We start from the raw sequence: 19,388 nt of genomic DNA, 5'->3' as shown, positions 1-19,388 counted from the left end.
CCGGGTTATTTTTTCATGAATCCCTTTAGAAGTTTTCCACCGCATTTTTTTGCTTGAGAGTCAAGTAAACTTTATGGCACTTTCTCAGCATTAATCTTTGATACGCATTTTGGCGGGACGCTAGTGTGACTAACTGCCCTGCCATGATGAAAAATACAACTTTTTAAAAGTTAGTTTTTATACAAAATCACTCAAAATTTATAGGTAAATTGGTTATTTTATGGTAGGGCTAAATAAACTGTAAGACTTTAAATGATAGCCGGGAGACCTAGACATTTTTCTTGAAATACCATCATTTTGTATACAACTCACACTCAGCCAATTCAATTGACTTCAAAATTTGCCATGCTCACCAACTTTGCCAAATCCACAATTTCAATGTCAAAAGATCATACAGGATCATAGCTTCATGGCAAATTTGTACATCGCTACGCCGCATTTTGATTTCCATTTTGTGATGTTTCATCAGCAGTTTTCTGTCGGCGTTTGTAGAACGCGAAGTGGTCATACGCTCAGGCAATTTTTTTAGCCAATCAAATTGCCAATTGGCATTGTTTTGATTAAGCATTGGAAGGTCTTCTACTTTTTTAATCTTTACCAAAAGTGGCAAAATTGGAGCAAAAAGAACACAGATCTCGCGTGGGAACAGTGTTTTGTATGGAGGTAAGTTTCAAAAATGCCAAGAATGCCAGATTCACCACATCTTTTTTATTTGGCATTTATGGGACTCAAATTTTGCCACATTTGCCAAATTTTTGTCAATCGAATGCTAAATAATTGGCAATCAGGGCAAAAATGGCATATTTTGAAGTCAATCCAATTGGCTGACTGTACTGTATGGCCGCCTATACTTTTCTGGGCTACTTGTTGATGATTTTGAACTTGAAAAAAGTACCAAACATGACCCAGTTACAGCCAGGTTTTTGGAAGCAAAAATCTAGAGTTTTGTAGACTAAACTTGGCCTGAAAATTGCATGAAAAATGTTTTGGTACTTTTGTGCCCTAGCCCGGGGTCCACTAAAAGCTTTTTTTAGGATGAATGACGCGATTAAGTGGCTTTGAAGTATATGGTAAAGCAGTAAACTCAACAAGGTTCGGATTAACGTATCATGTTTCACAATTTGCGATGCGTTTTTGGAAATGTACGAAGCAAAAATTTAAAAACTCAGCAAAATCGCGATACCACATATATATAACATACATAAAAATATTTCTAAGAAGCGTCTTGTTGAGCCGCCAAGCTAATAGAACTGTTATTTAGCTTATAAATTAGTCTATGTGGAAAATGCATCGTATATAATTATAAAAACATATCGTGAAAACTAAAAAAATTTGCACGTCTGTGGAGTACAGATTTGGCTCACTTAGTGCAATCGTTGATTCGATCCCTGCTCTAGTCTACTTTAACCCAAACAATAAATATAACCCAAAAATGTTTGGGGGGTGTTCAGGCCATACCGTAGGTTGTTTTTGCACAAGATTCCATCCACTTTGTGCACTATCGTAACTTGGTCTCATGTTGACACCCGGCTCCTCTAATTCTGACACCCTTTTTATCAGCTGAAATTTATAGAAAGGTTGAAGCTGTTTTTCTTTGCTTAGTGGTCAGAGAGGAATAATCCTTTTTCAATCAGTGTGAGATTGAAAAGGTTTTTTTTTCTAAAACTTTAACAAATCTTGTTTACTCACTGTTTACTTACGAAACTGCCTAACTTTCTGAAGCTCATTTCCAACTCTTTGGAGTCCTGTTTTTTTTTTCTCATAGGAAAGTGGTAGTGGAATCTTGAGTGCATAAAAAAAAGAATGAATTGATCTTCTAAAGGACTATGTGAACCTGTCCTCTCACGACTCTTATTAAAAAACTCTGAGTATCGGCAGATCTGAGAGTCTGAGCAAAATTGTTGTGCTTGAACCAGCTTGAAATTCCTTTTTCTGTTTTAGATTCACTTACTTTGCTTTCACCACTGTTGTGGAGAGTATTGTGCTTGTGACATGACTGTCAACAATAACCATTGACTTTTACAAAAAGCTTATGAAATTCCTGTATTTGCTTTTTTTTGGGAGGGGGCACTCTTTAATCAACAAGAAAGCCTTACGCCTTTGAGACTACGCGCTGCTCAGATTTGTGCAAGCTGTCGATTGATTTTAGAGGTAGCCAAGAGTTTTTTGGGATGGTTGAAAGATTTGGAGGTATTTTATTTATAAAGAATTTTAAAGATTAAGCCATTAAAAAAAGGTCACTTCGTAATTTTAAATTTTCAATAATTTTGAAAATATTCTCTTACACCCTCACTAGGAAAGAATTGACTTACTATTCAGGATGAGTCAAAAATAGGGCAGTATGGGTCGAGGTACTCCAAAGTCGTCCAAAGTACAGTACAGACCTACTAAAAGTCCCAGTGGGATATTTAGGCAAATGGAGGGCACGGGTATGTGCCACCCTTAAGGATACCTTTATTGGACTTTGACACTGTGTTGAGGGTTGGAAAAATCAGAAAATCTAATTTCAGTCCCACTAAGGGTCAGAAAAATAGGAAAATTTGAACTTTTTGCCCCCAAAAAGATCGAAATTTAGTCAAATTAGTCCTAAAAGGGTCGTAAATTTCACAAAATTTTTCTTTTTTCATTCTTTTTATTCCCACTCTAGGTCCTTATTCTGAGGGTCAAAAGTCAGGCAGAACATCCCCGTCAGCTCACAACCCTAGTAGCTAACAGTACAGGCTGAACACATAATCATTGCCAATAAGGTTGATATATTACTTATTACTCAAGGTAAAGACAAAACTTTCCTACAATCAATATTTTTTATTAGCATCTCTCGGTAGCTGTTCTCCTTGCCTAAGGCTGCTACTCGTTGCTTATAAAAAAAATAGTGAATAATAATGGTAACAAATACTTTCGTTTCCTTTTTAATGCAAAGTAATAAGTAGTTCATAGCTTACAGTACTCTTTCTTTTTACCGACCCTTTTTTTATTGACTCGTAGTCGGAGTAACTTTTCTGAATGAAATCCAAGGAGAGGATTGTTAAAGGAGAGCGGTTTTTTTTTACTTTTGTTTTTGTTTATATTTGATAATATGAAATCGAAAGTGGCCAAGTTCGTTTTTCGAGAGATTGAGTTCCAAGTGGCTTATTATGATCCAAGCCGACTCGAAATCTGGGAATACTTAGGCCCTTAGTCGATTGAGAATTTACAATAAAGCGTTCCATTGAGTCCCGAGCTTGTTCCAATAATCATACGCGTAATAGTGTGTAGTCTTAATTAAGGCTAGTGAAATGGGATTTTATGTTTATAGTTAGGCAGCTGGGGTCACACAAAAAAGTGCTTTACTTACAAAGTTTGCGAACAAACTTCTGTTGATTGTTTTGAATAAATTTGACCATTGTGATCACAAAATCATCAACAGAACACAAAATTATTTACCGGGAACGTCCGGGAACATTCATGTTTTGATGATATCACAAGCAAAACGAAAAATTTTATGAAAGAAAATTTGAACATATTATACACCAATTAACGTGGATTTTGACATAAATTAAGAAAAAAGTCAGGATCAACATTTGAAAATTTGTTTATAAAGTTATAACAGTTTGTAATTTTGATGACGTCACAATTGCCCTTTTTGCAGAATTTTTATTTTTTTATTTTTTTTATTCTGTTTTTTTTTCCACTTAGAAGTCTTCTATAACGATTTTTGAGAGCTTTCTAATATGGTGGTATTGGATTTTCATTTATGAAGAGTTTTTTAGTTAGCTGGGACCTATATGACGTCAATTGGGACCTAAAATGTTATCGGGGACATCAGGTAAATAATTTGATATGTTCACATCCTGTCCATTTTATTTGTGACCCCACCTGCCTGACTATCATACAGCACTATTAGAACCTTTAAGATAGACCCTTTTGCAAGAGGCGATGTTATGTTGGATAGTTAAAAACTCCAATGACACATTTATGCATGATTATTATATAAGTGTGCACTATTTTTTCTCTCATAAGATATATAAATCTTTTAATGCTTCAGTTTTATTATCCAACATGACATCGCATCTTGGTCTTGCGAAAGGTCTATATTGGAATGTTTGATTCTTGAGTGAACTTTTGGATAGTCAGCCATAAGTACCTACAGTATCTATCATTATTATGGAGATAATCTATAAAGGGTGCAGTGGCATTTGCCGTGGTCGTCTGTGCAATTCTTACATGTTGAAATAAAATCTGCTGTAATTTGTCAAAGTGTTTCTAGTGTTTTGAAAATTCCTTTGGAAAAAGCCTCTCTGGCTTGTAACAGAGAAGTCATATATCTCAGTATGCTGTGCTGATGAGAGGCATGAAAAGGTTAAAGGAGGGCAGAGGAGGTACACATGATGGTACTTCAAAATATATTCTTTCCTAAAACATTTAGGTCATGACAAGAAATGCTGAGAAAAATATTTTGAAAGCTTCTTAGGAATTTTTCATGAAAATTGACAATCTAGTCGTACGCTATAAACCGCTCCTCATTGTTTCCTTCATTTACTAGTTAATGAGCGTCTTAGAATGTTAAGGAATGTCCCAGAATGTTTCTTAGTATTCCCTAAAGTTCAGAAACGTTCCTGAATGTTCTGAACAAGTTCATTATTAACCTTTGCACCCAAAGGATTCTTCGCCAGTGGCAGTGCTCTGAAACCTTCTGGGACATTCATGAGCATTCCGGAACGTTTATAAACATTTTCTCTTTAACCCAGATTAAATATTTTAAACTATTATATTTTAATTACCCTTAGATTACTTTACAACTTTACATTATCAAATAATTTTTTGGATTTCAAATGGGTTAGGTGGGAAAAACCTTCTTATTTTAACTAAGTGGGGGAGGGTGGTTGGTTTGAATGATTTAGACAGTCCAAAGATGATCACGTTCAAAAAGCAGCCATTTCACTCGTATCAATCAACTGTGATAATTTTCTAAGATTTGAGATAACTACTGATACAAAAAATGGTAACAATAATAACTTTGCCATGGTCCTACCAGAATAAGTTTTCTTCTTTTTTTAACTTCATTTATGAGTTGTTATGTTCTTTGTTTCGAAAATCTTTTTACATGATACATATCCCTCTCCTCCATATGCCATCTTTTCAACAAGCACCAAATCACAATCTAGCTCAAATTCTATCAAAATTTGTTTGCATACATAATTTTACTGATAGCCTATTTGAATAGGTACAAGTATATAAGTATACTGAGTTTATCATCTTTCAATTTTTCATTTTCTTTTGTATAGACTAAAGAAATGACAGAAGATTCAATGGGCTCTGGTCGACCTCGAAAAAATACGCGAAAATCAAATGGAAATAGTAGCAGGTTAAGGGATGCATTATTTTGCTGTCACTTTTACTTTATTATTTTCAAACTTTAACTTTAAACAAATTCTTTAAAAAGAAATCATTATAATCTACAATCCATTAATAAATAAAAAATAGTTTTCCTTTATAATTCTAAATTTATATTTAAGATTTTCGTCTTTTATATTTTAGCTGTCCATGCTCAACCAATGGAATTACAGATATCCCAGAAGCACAAGTGGTAAATTGTTCTTCATTGTTTTCAGGCTTTCTTTCCTTGGCATCACACTATCCTAAAAGCAAAACAAAAACAATATGCATTAAAAAAATATTTCTTTAGTACTCAATGTGAACTGGTTGTTGTCTTTTTCCCTGCTTGCAGCCCCTATTATCATATTGATCAAATGTCTATTACACCAACTCAACAAGAAGATATCCTCAGAGTGGGGGCTATTAAGGCAAATCAAGGGTACCGGCATTTCCTCACCCTAAGGGTGAACTTCAAAATCCTGGTTAGAGTCCTAAAAATCATAAAATCCAATTTTAAAAGTTTTATAAAAAAATCTTCTATCAAAAACTGTTATTCAGATTGTTGAACCATTGAGCACTGCAATGTCTGATATTATGAATGAAGAATCTTCTGACGCAGCAACATATTCACCAGCCAAAGCAGAAGAGTAAGATAATTTTAGTAAATTTTTTCAACCCATTATAAATTTAGAATAAGGGTTGCTTTAGCGGGGAAATATGATTTTTTGATCCGACTAAAAGCATTCCGGTTTATTCAAGCCTTGATTGAATTTGATTGAAACCTTGTTCTAAAAGACTACGGAAGATTAAAATGCATTGACTATTTTAAATTCACAGACTTGTAATTCTTTTTTTTTAATATTGCTATCTACACATCTTTTTCTAGAAGTTCTGAAATATGTGCACTCTGCAATTGTGGGCAAGAAATGGCCCTTATTCTCGGTGAGATCACTAAATACCCAGTGGCATCAAGCACTTTAAAGAAGATCAAAGAGAAAATGAAAACAGAAATGGACAGAAACATAAACAGTGAAGTTTCATCCAGTGACAACCAGAAGAATATCAAAGAAAAATCATTTGTTAAAAGACGGAGGAGAAAAAAAGATAATGATTTTGACTTGACTCTCCCTCCTGACATGACCACTTTTGGGACGGCAAATGTACAAGATTTTAATGATATTATAGACTCTAAAGGCAAAAATCTGTTTGCACATCATTGTTGCGCCGCATGGTCGGCAGGTGTCTCACAAAATGATTCATGTGACCTTGAAAATGTAGACAAAGCTGTTGCCAAAGCTCTGACAAAGGTAATACTTTGTGAAAAATCATTCTAAATCTTAACGATTTAATTATGCATATGCACATAAGGAGTCTTTGTATAGACAAGTAGCAAATTTTCTTTGTTGAACAACAGGTACTTTCTGCTTTCTGATGATGGAAAGAAATGCAGATAATAACAGCATAATCTAATCAACTGCACTAGTTCTTTACCATAAGATTCCTGATAGAATAAGGGGTCAAAACATGAACAAGAGCATATTGTTAAAATTAAAAAGGTAACTGCAATCCAACAACATCATTGAAAATATATTGCATTATTCTACTTTACAGAAATGTAGCCATTGTGATCGATACGGAGCAAGTGTAGAATGTCAAGTTCACCGTTGTACCAAAATATACCATTATGCCTGTTGTGCAAGCACTGGAGCATTCCAAGATATAAATAGCATGAACTTGCTTTGTCCTGATCATCTGGATAGAACTGAAAAACTCAGTAAGTGGCTCTTTAAATTTTTTGTAATACGGCCTGGAATGGCCAGTTGTTAAGGTAGAAAGTTTTCTGTTTTCTGGTTTTAAACTGTAACAATTTGATTATATGCAATACATAAATATTTCATTGTTCTAGCTAATGCAGATCCTTCTTGTGATGCTTGCGGGAAAACTGATAATTTGGATCTTCAACTCTTTTGCACGAGTTGTGGTCACCATTTCCATAGCTACTGTGTGGATATGCACATTCCAATAACACCTGTTGTGCGGATGGGTTGGCAGTGTAGCTATTGTAAACTTTGTCAAGGCTGTAAACAACCAGGCGATGAAGACCGAATGTTGTGCTGTGATAATTGCGATAAAGGATTCCATACTTATTGTTTGAACCCACCCATTACCAGTGTTCCTAAATCTGCTTGGAAATGCATCAGCTGTCGTAAATGTGAAGATTGTGGCTCTACAAGGCCAGGTGGTGGACCTTCTTGCAAGTGGCATAATAATTTTTCACTGTGTGACCGATGTTACCAGCAACGCAAGAAGGGTCAGTGTTGTCCTGTCTGTAATCGTGCTGTCAGACTTTGTAGTTCTTCCATTTTGATGCAGTGCTCTCAATGTTTCAAATGCGTCCACAGGGACTGCGACCCAGATGGTATTGAGGATAATTATATTTGTGTAGAATGCGTGAAAAATGAAAACCATGCAATGATGGAAGACGTTGAGATGGAGGATATGATGAATAACGAGGTTCGATTTATTATTTTGCATCTTTTAAATCTCAAAACATTACGAAGATCAATAAAATTATATTTAACAACACTTTAACAGTACATCAATTCAGAAAGTTGAATAGCAAAGTGCTGCAAAATTCCTCAGGTTTGCGGCTTTTGCAATGATTCCACAGTAATGCACTAACATTTAGGTTCGATACCCTGCGACCCTGTTCTTGGTTCAAAGACAAGCATTGTCAAGTTTAATTAAATTTAACAACGTTGCGGAATTTGACAATGCTGAAGCTGGCATGGAGCTTTAGTGGAATGTGAATCACTTATTCTCTGTTATTACTGTTTTATCCTGATTACTTGGAGAATGCCTCACAACATTCTTATATTCAGTGGCCTGTGCTAATTTATAGAGCTGCTAAATTTATGCTAATTTGTGCTAATTTATGCTTCCTTTTACAGACAAATGACTCTTATGATTACGATCTTCTTGCATCTGGTCAAAAGAAATTGACTTTGGAGGAAGCAGAGCTTTTCTCAATGGCTGCTTCCCAAGACTTCATTGAATCGTGTCAAGCTAACAATAATAACAGTCCACACCTCCAAATTAACCTTCCGCAGGACGACTTAGAACAGTTTGAAAGTGAAAAATACAGCGAATCTACCGTGGATTCTCCCTACAGTAGTGTGATGAGTGAATCCCTGGCTGAACCGTCAAACAGCAATTTCTTCCCTATGGTTAATCGGAAAGGTCCTACCAAATCAAGGCGTCTACACGTGAGTTATTTCAATAGACTTGTTAAATTTAGTCTTTTGTTTAGCACAGCAGCAGCTCGAGAGATTTTCTGAAGAAGATTTGAAATTTAATCTCTTATTCAGTTTTTCCTATTTTTCTATAGAAACCTGGCAGAGGTAAAAAACGAAACCGTAATGGAAGCATTGAAAGTGTAACCCAATTTGAAAAAGAAAAACCAATTGTAATCCAAATTGATGAGGTATTTTTTACTTTTTACCTCAATTTTCAAATCTGTTCAAAGTTAAAAGTTTCAAGTTGTCAAAAAGTTTTTTTGATCGTGTAAAATCATGCATGAATTTTGATGGAATAACTTTTTTCGACAATCAATAAAAAAAACAACTTTCCCATCGTTTCTATAGCTACCAGACTCGACATCAAACCTTACTGCATCCTCTTCCACAAAGGAAGCACCAGAGAGCATCAGCATTTTGAGTGAAGAGGGTGAAGAAGAAGACGAAGATGACTTCGAAGAAACAGAGGAAGATAACGAAGACGGTTTACACTCTACTGTACTCATTGTCTCTAATAAAGATGAGTTTACACTGAAACAAGATGTGTGCATGTGTTGTGGTAGCTTCGGTAAAGGGCGTGAAGGTTACCTCATCGGTTGCGTGCAGTGTGGACAATGCTTTCATCCATATTGTGTTAATGTAAAGGTATGTTTTGCTATTCTTCAGAATTCCTCAATAATTGGAGTGTAGTGTATTTTAATCATACTCTATTTATTGTGATAATATTATCGCAAGGTGTTCATGAATTTTTAAATTATAAATAAATTTGAGTAGATGTTGCAACGACATCTTGCTAATCTAGGACTTCTTGGTCATTTTCAAAGAATTAAACTGGGAATTCCTTCAACTTCTTGTCAAAGATGCTTCGATGAAAAACTCATTGCTGGCTACTATTCTCTTTTCTTCCTCTTCTAGGTAAACGAGGTGATATTGAGTCGTGGTTGGAGGTGCATCGATTGCACAGTATGTGAAGGTTGCGGTCTAAATGCTGATGAGGCTCATCTACTCCTTTGTGATATTTGTGATGTCAGTTTTCACACTTATTGTCTACAACCGCCTCTGGAAGAAGTACCTGTTGGAGGATGGAAGTGCCAATGGTATTCTTTTATAAATTATTCACCTATTTTGTACATGCTAAATGTCTGGATAGTTTTCTACGCGATAATCTTTAGATTATTTTATTTTGTATAGGTTGTGTTGTATCGTCCAAATCATACCACAATTAAAGTTCTTGGACCTTTTTAGTTTTTTATCAAAAAGGAGAGACGTCATCTTTAAGTCTAACCAAAAACGTTATAAGAAAATTTCTTTTTGTGTTTGATAGGTGTGCAGTTTGTGAGGATTGTGGTGTTAAGGAGCCAGGCTACGGTTGTTCTTGGATGGGCAATTACAGTCAATGTGGACAATGCTCCAGTGAACAGTATTGCTCTATTTGCTCATATCCTTACGAGCCCAATAATTTGGTAATACAATGCGAAAAGTGTGACAGGTATAAATTCTCATGTCTTTCTCATTTGAGCCTTGAATTTCAGTTATTAAAACTTTCCTGTGGTAGCACTTGTTTTCGATCACTTTGAAATTCATTGCTGTATTTACCTTGAATAATCTCAAAATTATAGTAAAGTGATTTGGTTGCTGAGCAGACCTTTGGGTTGTTACGGTTGTTAAGGTTTTAACGGTAACTTGACCAACCTGACCGTACCGATACAATATTGAAATGTCCTTCAAATTGTTTTATCACCTATCAGTCTTTTTATTTTAAAATACTTACGAGTTGGCTTTCATCAAGCAATCTTACAAATAAAGATTTTACCATCAATCATTTTCAGGTGGGCACATGCAGAATGTGACGGTTTGAATTCAGAATCTGATGCCAAACTGGCTTGCACCATGACCTACCATTGCGTTCATTGCCGACCAAAGACCAAACACCTTGGTATCTACAGTAGCCTCAAATCAAGTGTCATAACTAAAGTCAGCATACGAAAAGCCTTAAATAGCAACGATAAAAACGAGAAACCTAAGAAAACGAAGACTTTAAAAGATGTCAAATTGGATAAGATGGCAAAAGCGGCGTTACGGGAACAGAAACGGGCGGCCGAAGATGCGTTACCGCTAGTACCGCAAAACGCCGTACGTGACGATAGTGGTGTAGTTGATATTGACTTGAACATGATGCGTAGTAAATTACGTTGTGATGATACTTTGAAAGAACGACTCCACTTAACAGAAAACGGTTTAAAACAAATCAAAAGTCTTGTTATTCGTGCTCCACACATTCGTAGCACTCGTGCAAGACGGAGGAAAGAGGAGAAGAATCTATTCGTAGCCACGCTAACTGAAGAAAGTAACCAAGCGAGCATTGCTGATGAAAGCAATCAAGCAATTATTGAGAACCAGGATGAACAATCTGTAGATAAACCAGATATGCCTTCAGCCCCGCCCTCTGAAACGTTACCAGAGCCTATCGAAGGTTCTCAAGACCTTTTGGATGGCGCTATCCCGTCGTCAGAGCCGTTGTTAGGTACTGCAGAACCGGACATAATGTCACCGGAGCAGGTCAAACAAGAGGACGATATGGAGATGATTGCACCGGATACAACGGCGGAAACGGACGAGTTGTTGTTGGATGATTATGATATTGATCCGGAAGATGCTACAGATCCGGTAAGTAACTTCCCCTGTGTTTTTGATAGCTATTCTACTGCCTCATTGAATTATATAAAGAGGCTTTTCCGTCTTGAAATTCTTAATGATTTAATTCACAATAATTATGTTCTTAAATTTACTGTGCAAAATCCATTTTCTGTCTCCCATGGAGAACTTTGCTTTTGCCACTGTACGATTAGGAATAGTGTCATCTTCGTTCTTGGGTTCTTCTTCTTCAGCACAATTCTTGATATGATTCACGCCTTTCCCAAGTTTTAAAAAGTTTTACATATAAAACTCAAAAAAAAAAAAAAAATGGAAAAAAACGTATAATTATAAAAATATTAGTGCCTTTTTATGTTTCATCTTTATTTTATTTAGTATTTTCAACACTTTCTCTCCTTGAGGTCAGATCTCTGATCTTCACCATATATACATCTAAAGGATTGAAAAACGAGCTTGTAAAGCACGTAAGCTCTTCTGGTTTGTAGAGTCGAATTAATGTTCTACACTTAACGTTCCTATCTTATTCAATGCCATTTCTGATTAATTTGTTTTGAGAAAAAGGCATCATCATGTAAACTCTGCCCATACAGTAGCCTTAAATCATTCATTACCAATGCCTAACTTTTCTTATTCATTTCATTCAGTTCGAGTTTTTCGGCGTCAACTTATTGGAAAGACATTTGCACTTGGAACTTGAGTACATCCAAGAGGGGAAAAAGAAACGTCCAAAGAAAGAAAAGAAAGAAAAACGACGAAAGCGTGATGCTAAATTGATGGCCTCTTTCTTCACTGGACCCTCCGTTCCCGATCCAACTGACTTATCATTAAGGTTTGCTTACCTTAGCATAATTCCTTTGAGACTGCTTTTTAGAATTTTTGTCTACATGAAGGATTTGTTTTATATCTATATTATATGTGCTCGGCTCATGGTGTTTTAACTTTTCGCCGAGCTAGATTTATAAAAACGAAAACAAAATATGAGGTAAATTAACGGTTTCAAAGATAAAGCTGATTTAGTGAAATCTAAAATCGACTTACTATTTTTTCCATCCTGTTTAGTCTTCCACCAGCGCCTCCAGAAGAGCCAGTTGTACCTTCGTCCGAACCACCAATGCAGCTTGAAGACGGGCAAGAACCACTTCCAATGGACCCAAACCAATCAGCTGATAGTGAAATCCTTCAAGAACCAGGTACCGAAGAAGTGATGTTACCAACGGAATCACCGGCTCCCGAATCGGCCCTCATGGACACAGATATACCAATGGAAACTGATTCTTTCGATGTAGAAATGCCTGTTCAAGGTCAAAGTAGCATGGAAGTTGATTTTCATGGTGAGTATTTTCTCCCTGGTGGTTTAAATCCATTCTTAAAAGAGAGAAATAATTTATTTTTAGATCTGAAGAGTTGAAGAGGGTTGAAGTCTAGAACCCGAGTCTTGTAAATTGTGCATGGATGGAGGTTTCTTCTGAAGCAAACTTCACGTCATCTCTGCAGAAAATCGTATTGGTTTTTGTTTGTTTTCTGTTTTAAATCTTTCTCGTCTCTTTTCACAGATTCTGCACCCCAATCAGTGGATATGTCGACAGTCAACACTCAACTTCCCACTGGAGGAGAAGGTCTCAACCCTATAACATCAACCGATATAACACCTTCTTCACTCAATGTATCAACACCAGATTCTCATTTGATCAGCACCAGTGTTATTCCCACAAGCTCGTTATCCGTTGATGTCAGTCAACCATCAGTAGACTTGCTGGCCAAACAACATCCTTTGGAAATCAAAGTCGACAATTCACCCACCATCACATCAAAAATGATTACACCACCAATAGATATGATCAGCTCAGCAGAACATTTACCTCACGTCGATGGCCACGAAATGGCTCAATATTTAGCTGGTATCGAATTGGAAACAGCCCTACCCCCAGGGGCACCGACTTCCGTTCCAGGTAGTATTCCTGGTGGTAACCCTCTAGATATGTTTCCTCCCACTCAGCAACAACGGCCGATGGGAGGACCACACTCACACCATCACCTCTTACAAGCTGCTTTCGACCCTATACACACACACCCTCAACAACAGTTGATGCAAATGAAATCACCACCCATAATGTCCCCAACTGGCATGGACCCTTTCAAACTTGGCCCGTTTGCAGAAGAGAGCAGGGCTGGTGGACAACAATCGGCACCGATTGATGCTCAAACACAAAAACAATTGAAGAAATGGGAAGCGGATGAAAAGATGGGTGAAAATGCAACCATCTCACCCGTGCTTTATGCCAACATGATACATAGGGAGGAACTAGACACTAACTACAGAGGTAAAACCAAAGCTTATCTAAGACTATATGCTTGAGAACGGGTCCGACTTTATTTTACTACCAACAACTCGTACGCTAATGGCTAACACTCAACGTTAACTTGATCTGATTCGGATACAATTCGATTGCTTCAACGAAGAATCTGTCTACTTAAATCTAGCTGTACATTCAATAACGCTAAATTAAACTCTAACTTTTCGTTTAAAAGATCTTAATACTGCACCTTCGCATTTCTTCTAATTTTCTTTTTTATGGGTCGAGTATAACTAGTTATATTAATACCGATTTCTTTCTTAAAGATTGGCCAGCGCGTGGACGTGCTATTGCAAAGTTGTGGAGGAAATTGCCAACAGAACAACGTGAACCATACAGGGTAAGTGGATAGACTTTCATCAGATGATTTGAAAGTGAAGGCAAATCGTCGATACAAACCGTGCATAATGAAACCATTTACTGGTAGAAATCTTTTATAGTCTCTACATTCTTTTTGAAAACTGGCATAAAAAAATGCAAAATGTAATTGGTATGAGTATTAACTTTGAGATATACTATGAAAAATTAAGTAAAATGAAGGAATGGAAAATTATCGATTTCAGTTCTCTTTTCATTTTAGATCAAAGCTCGAGAAAACCGTGTCAAGTTAAAAGAGACAAAGAAAAAGGTATTTTTACATTACATTTCAAAAGATTTAAAAACTTCAAAGAACGTTCAGGAGGCGAGTAGAAATAACAAAATGAAGTTCTGACTCTTCTTAATTTTGACATTTCGTTTTGGAATCTTCCTTCCTTCATTCATTTATTTGTTTTGTTTTACAGAAAACAACAACCAAAAAGAGTACAAAAGAACCAACGGCCACTGCTACAAACATTTCTCAAGAACAGCCGACACCTCAGCAAATTCACCCAACCACGTCTTTCGCCACCAACTCTAATGATCAACCATTGCCAACATCAACTTCATCCACAAATCTTCAATTCAATCCTCAACAAATGATGGTGAACCCACATTTGACACAACCCCAACGACAACAACCAAGACCTTCAGATGATATCCAATCTCAAACGATCACAACATCTTCTATAGATCTCCCAATGCCCTCGTCAACCTCTGATGCCAGTAGAGGCTTACTCTCACCTCCTCCACCTCCCCACTCAGCACCACAGCAACCACACACGCCTCAACATCATAAAACACCGATTGGTGCCACTGTTCTAACAGTTCCAGAGCCTCAACAGTTATCACCTTTGCTTCAAAAAATCTCACCACCCTACGCTATATCCTCGCTGTCGAATGTTATCCGCTCACCTACTTCACCTTTTGTTCCTGGTGTTGGAGGGACACAATCACCTTATCCTCCAAACACACCGTCTACGCCTCACACCCCTGCTACCCCTGTCAGCGACTCACCGTCCAACAAAAGCGATGCCGCTCCTGGCAGTGGAAACAAGGAGAAAAAGAAACGACCGAAGTTAACTAAACAGGAACGCGAAGCGAACAAACTAGCGAGAGAGCAGAAAAAGAAAATGGCGGAGAAGAAGCAGCAAGAACAACAACAATGGAAGATTCTCCAACAGCAACGCATCTTTGAGCAAGAACGTCAAGCCATCTTGAACCAATCCAAAACAATGGTAGGTGTATCAGCAGACCCCATGCACCCTTCGCAACGTTTTAACGCCACCATGAACTCCTCATTAGCTGAAGACGCTCTACAACACAGTTTGATGTTGAAGGCCAAAGCAGCCAGCAACCCAGAAACGATCCAACCGTCGACCTCTCTTCCGGCATCTACGCCGAACTCTTCTATGGATCCCACGCCAACATCGGGAATCGCCAGACCTGCATCTGCTTTCAGCTCTGGTCAAATCGCTACCACCACAACAGTAATGTCTTCAATCCCTTCTAATGTGCCGCACAGACCAACAACTTCATCTTTACATCCAAACGAACCATACCCTCCGCAACACCACGGCATGTCCAGAAACGAGTTCCTCAAAGGAATGCATGGTAACAACTTACCAGATACTTTCGCTTCTTACGAACATTTAGACCCGATGCGCATGCGTAGTGCTGAACAACAAAAAGCCTATTTATTCCAACAGCAACAACAACAATACATGGCTTCGCAGCAACAGTACATCCAATGGCAACTGGCGCAACAAGCTGCCGGTAATGCGTACGGTCAAGATCATGCTAAAGCAAATGCTACAGACGGCAAAGACTTGACAGGGCTTGAAAGTGAGGAACAAGAACGCCTCATCAGAATGATGTATGAGCAACGACAGAATGAAAAAAGACCAGGAGACCATCCGCCAGGCCAATCTTACCCACCCTTCCCACCGGATAGTCGTGCAAGTGGCCATGGAGGCTACCCTCCCTCACGTATGGGTCAATTTCCTGGTGCAAATTCACCGGAGGCAGCCATCTACCAACAGATGTTTATGGAATATTTCATGAGGTATCGAAAGAGCCAAGGTCACCTTGATTCCAGTGGTGGTCAGTTTCCCCCATCCCATGAAATCTACCTCATGGCAGAACTTGCAAAGCAATCCTTCATACGACAACAGTATGCTGCTAAAGGCTATGGTATGGGTCAACAACAGCCTTGCCATCCAAAACCACAGGAGCCCTTCAAACATTCGACTGGCTATCGTGGTGGTGTACCCCCTGAACAATACGACTGGAACCGGATGCATCAAGGAGGTGGACCTCTGCCTCATCAAGATGCTATGATGCCTCCAGCTCACCCGCACGGTGCACCTACAAGCGTGGTGAAGCCACCGAACGTCCCTGCCAATCCTCTAGCACAAAAACCCCCACCAGCACCATCGAAACCTTCGTCAAACATGCAAGGAACATTACCAAAGTCTGCTTCATTCCAAATTAGTCGGATAGCTGCCGACAGCACTTCGAATGACGACTTTCCAAATACTACAGGTTTGTATCCCTTTCAACAACACTAAGTTGTTTTCGTTTGAATATCAATTTCAAGAAAGTTAACTATCGGAAATTCCGAATATTTATCTTCATCGAATCACACCTTTTTTTTTCAGCCAAAGCTAATTCATTTAAGTTCAACCTTTTTACTCATCTGGACTTTTATTTGACAATAATGTTTTAGCTGTTAGTCGTTTTGGAGATTTAACTCCTTGTAGCAACAACATGTAAATAACAAGTATATTTTCCAAATCTAGATGACTCCGCAAAGCAGAACGAACAAGACATAACTAAGAAGACTGAAAACAAAGCCATGACGGACGAAAACGAAATTTCGAGTTCTAAAAGTTCTAGAGGCTTTAGTGAGTCAACTGATACAGAAGAAACTTCAACTATTTCAACGAAGAATGATGAGCCTGTAGACCAAACGAAAGAATCAGCTTCATCGGGCCACGCGGAAACAGAAGCGGACGAGCGTGTAACAACACCTACCGATAAGAAAAAGCTTTCGACGTATGAAGAACTGAATGACAATGAAGATATTTTCCCTGTTACCAGAACCAGGTTTCTTTCTCGGCCAAGGCGCTGTTTTGATGACGAAGAAGAGATACTTGGGCGTGGTTGTTTTCATAGTAGATATAGTGATAGTGATAATGAGAGCTTCACTGAGCTACCATCTTTAGTTGATGATGACGAGGACCGTTGTTTCCTTGACAACCAACCTATGTGTACTATGGGACTGGAAAATGACGATGCGCCCACAGACTCTAACGAACGTCTTCCATCTGCAAGTAGTATGGATGAAAATAGTAATAGTACAACTGTCCCTTCAAGGCCTGAATCATGCAGTGACCAACAGTTTACTACACAAGATCGAATTCCAAGTTCTGGTAGTATGGAAGCCCCAAGAGTACCACGTGATCCCACCTCACACTTCTCCCCACTCGGTAACGTTCCCGACAGTGCATACATGAATAACTTATTATCCAGATCAGCTTCACAGGGTATGAGTCAACATCATTCGTCTTACTACCAACAGCAATCATCCATGTTTGTTCCACCCTCTTCTATGCCTTCCTATCCAGCATCAAGCTCAGTTCATGGCAGTCCTATGTTTATAAATAGCCACAATCCTGAGCTACCACAACGTCCTGGTCACTATTCAGCTTTTCCAAGGGACCAAATGCCAATAGGTGGCCGCAGTACAGCGCCTCTCTCTGATTTCTTACCAAAACAATCAGCCATTAATACTCCCATGGAACCTTGGAAATGCGTGTTCCCATTACCTGTTTCGACACCAAATCCTTATCCACCAAGCTCAACACCACAACAAGTGACAGATCAGAAACCAAAGGTAACTAAAAAGCAGCAGAAAACACCAGAAAAACGTCCACACTCAAGAACACCAGATCTCAAAACACCACCTGCCAGGGAGGGTACGCCCGTCCAAACCTCTGCAAATCAACCACCAAATTCTTCAATACCAACATCTTCGCCATCTCTGCTTACCACAGCAATAAAATCAGAACCTTCCAATCATAATGCTTCCCATAGCATTACAAAGACAAACCAATCACCGACAGCTAAAACACTTTCATCAGCAATATCATCAACCCTAACAGCGACCGCTGGTCTACCAACCTCGCAACCATCGACAGGGTCTGATAGCAAGCTGATTTCCGTTCATCCAGGAACACCACAATATCACCAGATATTCGTTTACCAACATCAACTTCTCATCATGCAATTCCAGCAATATCAATTCCAACTTCAAGCGCAGTTTCAACAATTAAGGTAGAGTTTATGTTCTTTTTTGTTTGTTTCATTTGGTTCAACTTGCTCATTTTGCAATTCCTAGAAAGGAATGACCAGAGGCAAAAAAAGAGGATAAGGTTTCCCCATCCTTAAAAATTGTATTCATGAAATGCACCATTGCAATGTCTTCCAGGGACCCAACAGCTGTTTGGTTGCAAGTGACCACGATCAGCTTTTGGGTCCCCGGAAGACATTGCAATGGTGCATATCATGAATAGTAGTTCAAACAAAGTACGTTCATCCCTGATAAAAAGATACATTCTTGAATAATCTAACATATTCGGTGCTTCCCTTGAGTAAGCTTCTTCTCTTTTGATTGATAGCCTTCAGCAGATGTCTTCGCAACAATTACACGTTCTGCAACAACAGTTTCAACAACAAATGATGCTTTTACAACAACAGTTCAATCAACAACAGGTCTGTCAAATTATATCTTTGTTTGTTTGATGTAGTATTTATAACGCACAAATTCGATAGCGATGACCGTTCCATAAATGTTCCCGCTTCGATGAGAGCTCATTGTGCACAATACTTCCGGTAAATAAAAATAAGAGTAGCAATTCTTCATATAAAGACACACAAGTAGAAAATTAGATTTTATTTTCATTATTCAACGATTTTCCCTATTAAATCACTTTCAAAACCGTTTGTTTTACCCAGGCGCAATTGCACCGGATGGCAGCAACGGGTATCCAATTCACTGAGTCTCAACTGAACGCCATGTACCAGCAACAAGTGATCACGCAACAAGCATATCAACAATGGATACACGCCCTTTCTCCACGCCAAAGGATGCACCTTCAGCAACAAATGCAAGCTCGCATGAGGGAGGTTCAACACCAGATGGCACAAATCGTACACCAGACTAGTCGAAATGAGGTAAAGCTTTTTGTGCTTTTCCAATTAATCGCTTAGAAAATAGTTTCGAGTGATAAACGCCATAAATTGTCACTGATTATATGTTTACTTTCACCTTACATAACAGTATGGGCTGTCAACTGAATGAAAAAGA

At 38.2% G+C, this 19,388-nt stretch overlaps 1 protein-coding gene across 1 annotated transcript; it reads left to right on the top strand.

Annotated features, from left to right (window-relative positions):
- Positions 1–4,963: 4,963 nt before the first annotated feature.
- LOC136816279 (histone-lysine N-methyltransferase 2C-like) lies at positions 4,964–19,291 on the top strand. Its single transcript, XM_067072608.1, has 22 exons — positions 4,964–4,981; positions 5,265–5,344; positions 5,518–5,566; positions 5,914–6,002; positions 6,242–6,662; positions 6,967–7,129; positions 7,262–7,869; positions 8,307–8,621; positions 8,744–8,839; positions 9,000–9,296; positions 9,567–9,748; positions 9,976–10,140; positions 10,481–11,318; positions 11,951–12,135; positions 12,366–12,637; positions 12,860–13,627; positions 13,927–14,000; positions 14,241–14,288; positions 14,443–16,561; positions 16,819–18,355; positions 18,700–18,793; positions 19,037–19,291. The coding sequence occupies exons 1-22, from the start codon at positions 4,979–4,981 to the stop codon at positions 19,289–19,291; spliced, it is 8,658 nt and encodes a 2,885-aa protein (XP_066928709.1). The 5' UTR covers positions 4,964–4,978.
- The last annotated feature ends 97 nt before the right edge of the window (positions 19,292–19,388 follow it).

The sequence above is a fragment of the Clytia hemisphaerica genome, unplaced genomic scaffold, assembly GCF_902728285.1.
Source record: "Clytia hemisphaerica strain Z4C2 unplaced genomic scaffold, Clytia hemisphaerica genome assembly, whole genome shotgun sequence".
Taxonomy (NCBI): domain Eukaryota; kingdom Metazoa; phylum Cnidaria; class Hydrozoa; order Leptothecata; family Clytiidae; genus Clytia; species Clytia hemisphaerica.
Note: the sequence above shows the minus strand (reverse complement) of the source record. Positions and strands in the feature narration are given on the sequence as shown.

Excerpts from the sequence above, each read along its gene's own strand:
- LOC136816279 (XM_067072608.1), top strand. Across the intron at positions 6,003-6,241 it reads TCACCAGCCAAAGCAGAAGA|AAGTTCTGAAATATGTGCAC; the intron begins GTAAGATAATTT and ends ATCTTTTTCTAG. Across the intron at positions 12,136-12,365 it reads CCAACTGACTTATCATTAAG|TCTTCCACCAGCGCCTCCAG; the intron begins GTTTGCTTACCT and ends CATCCTGTTTAG.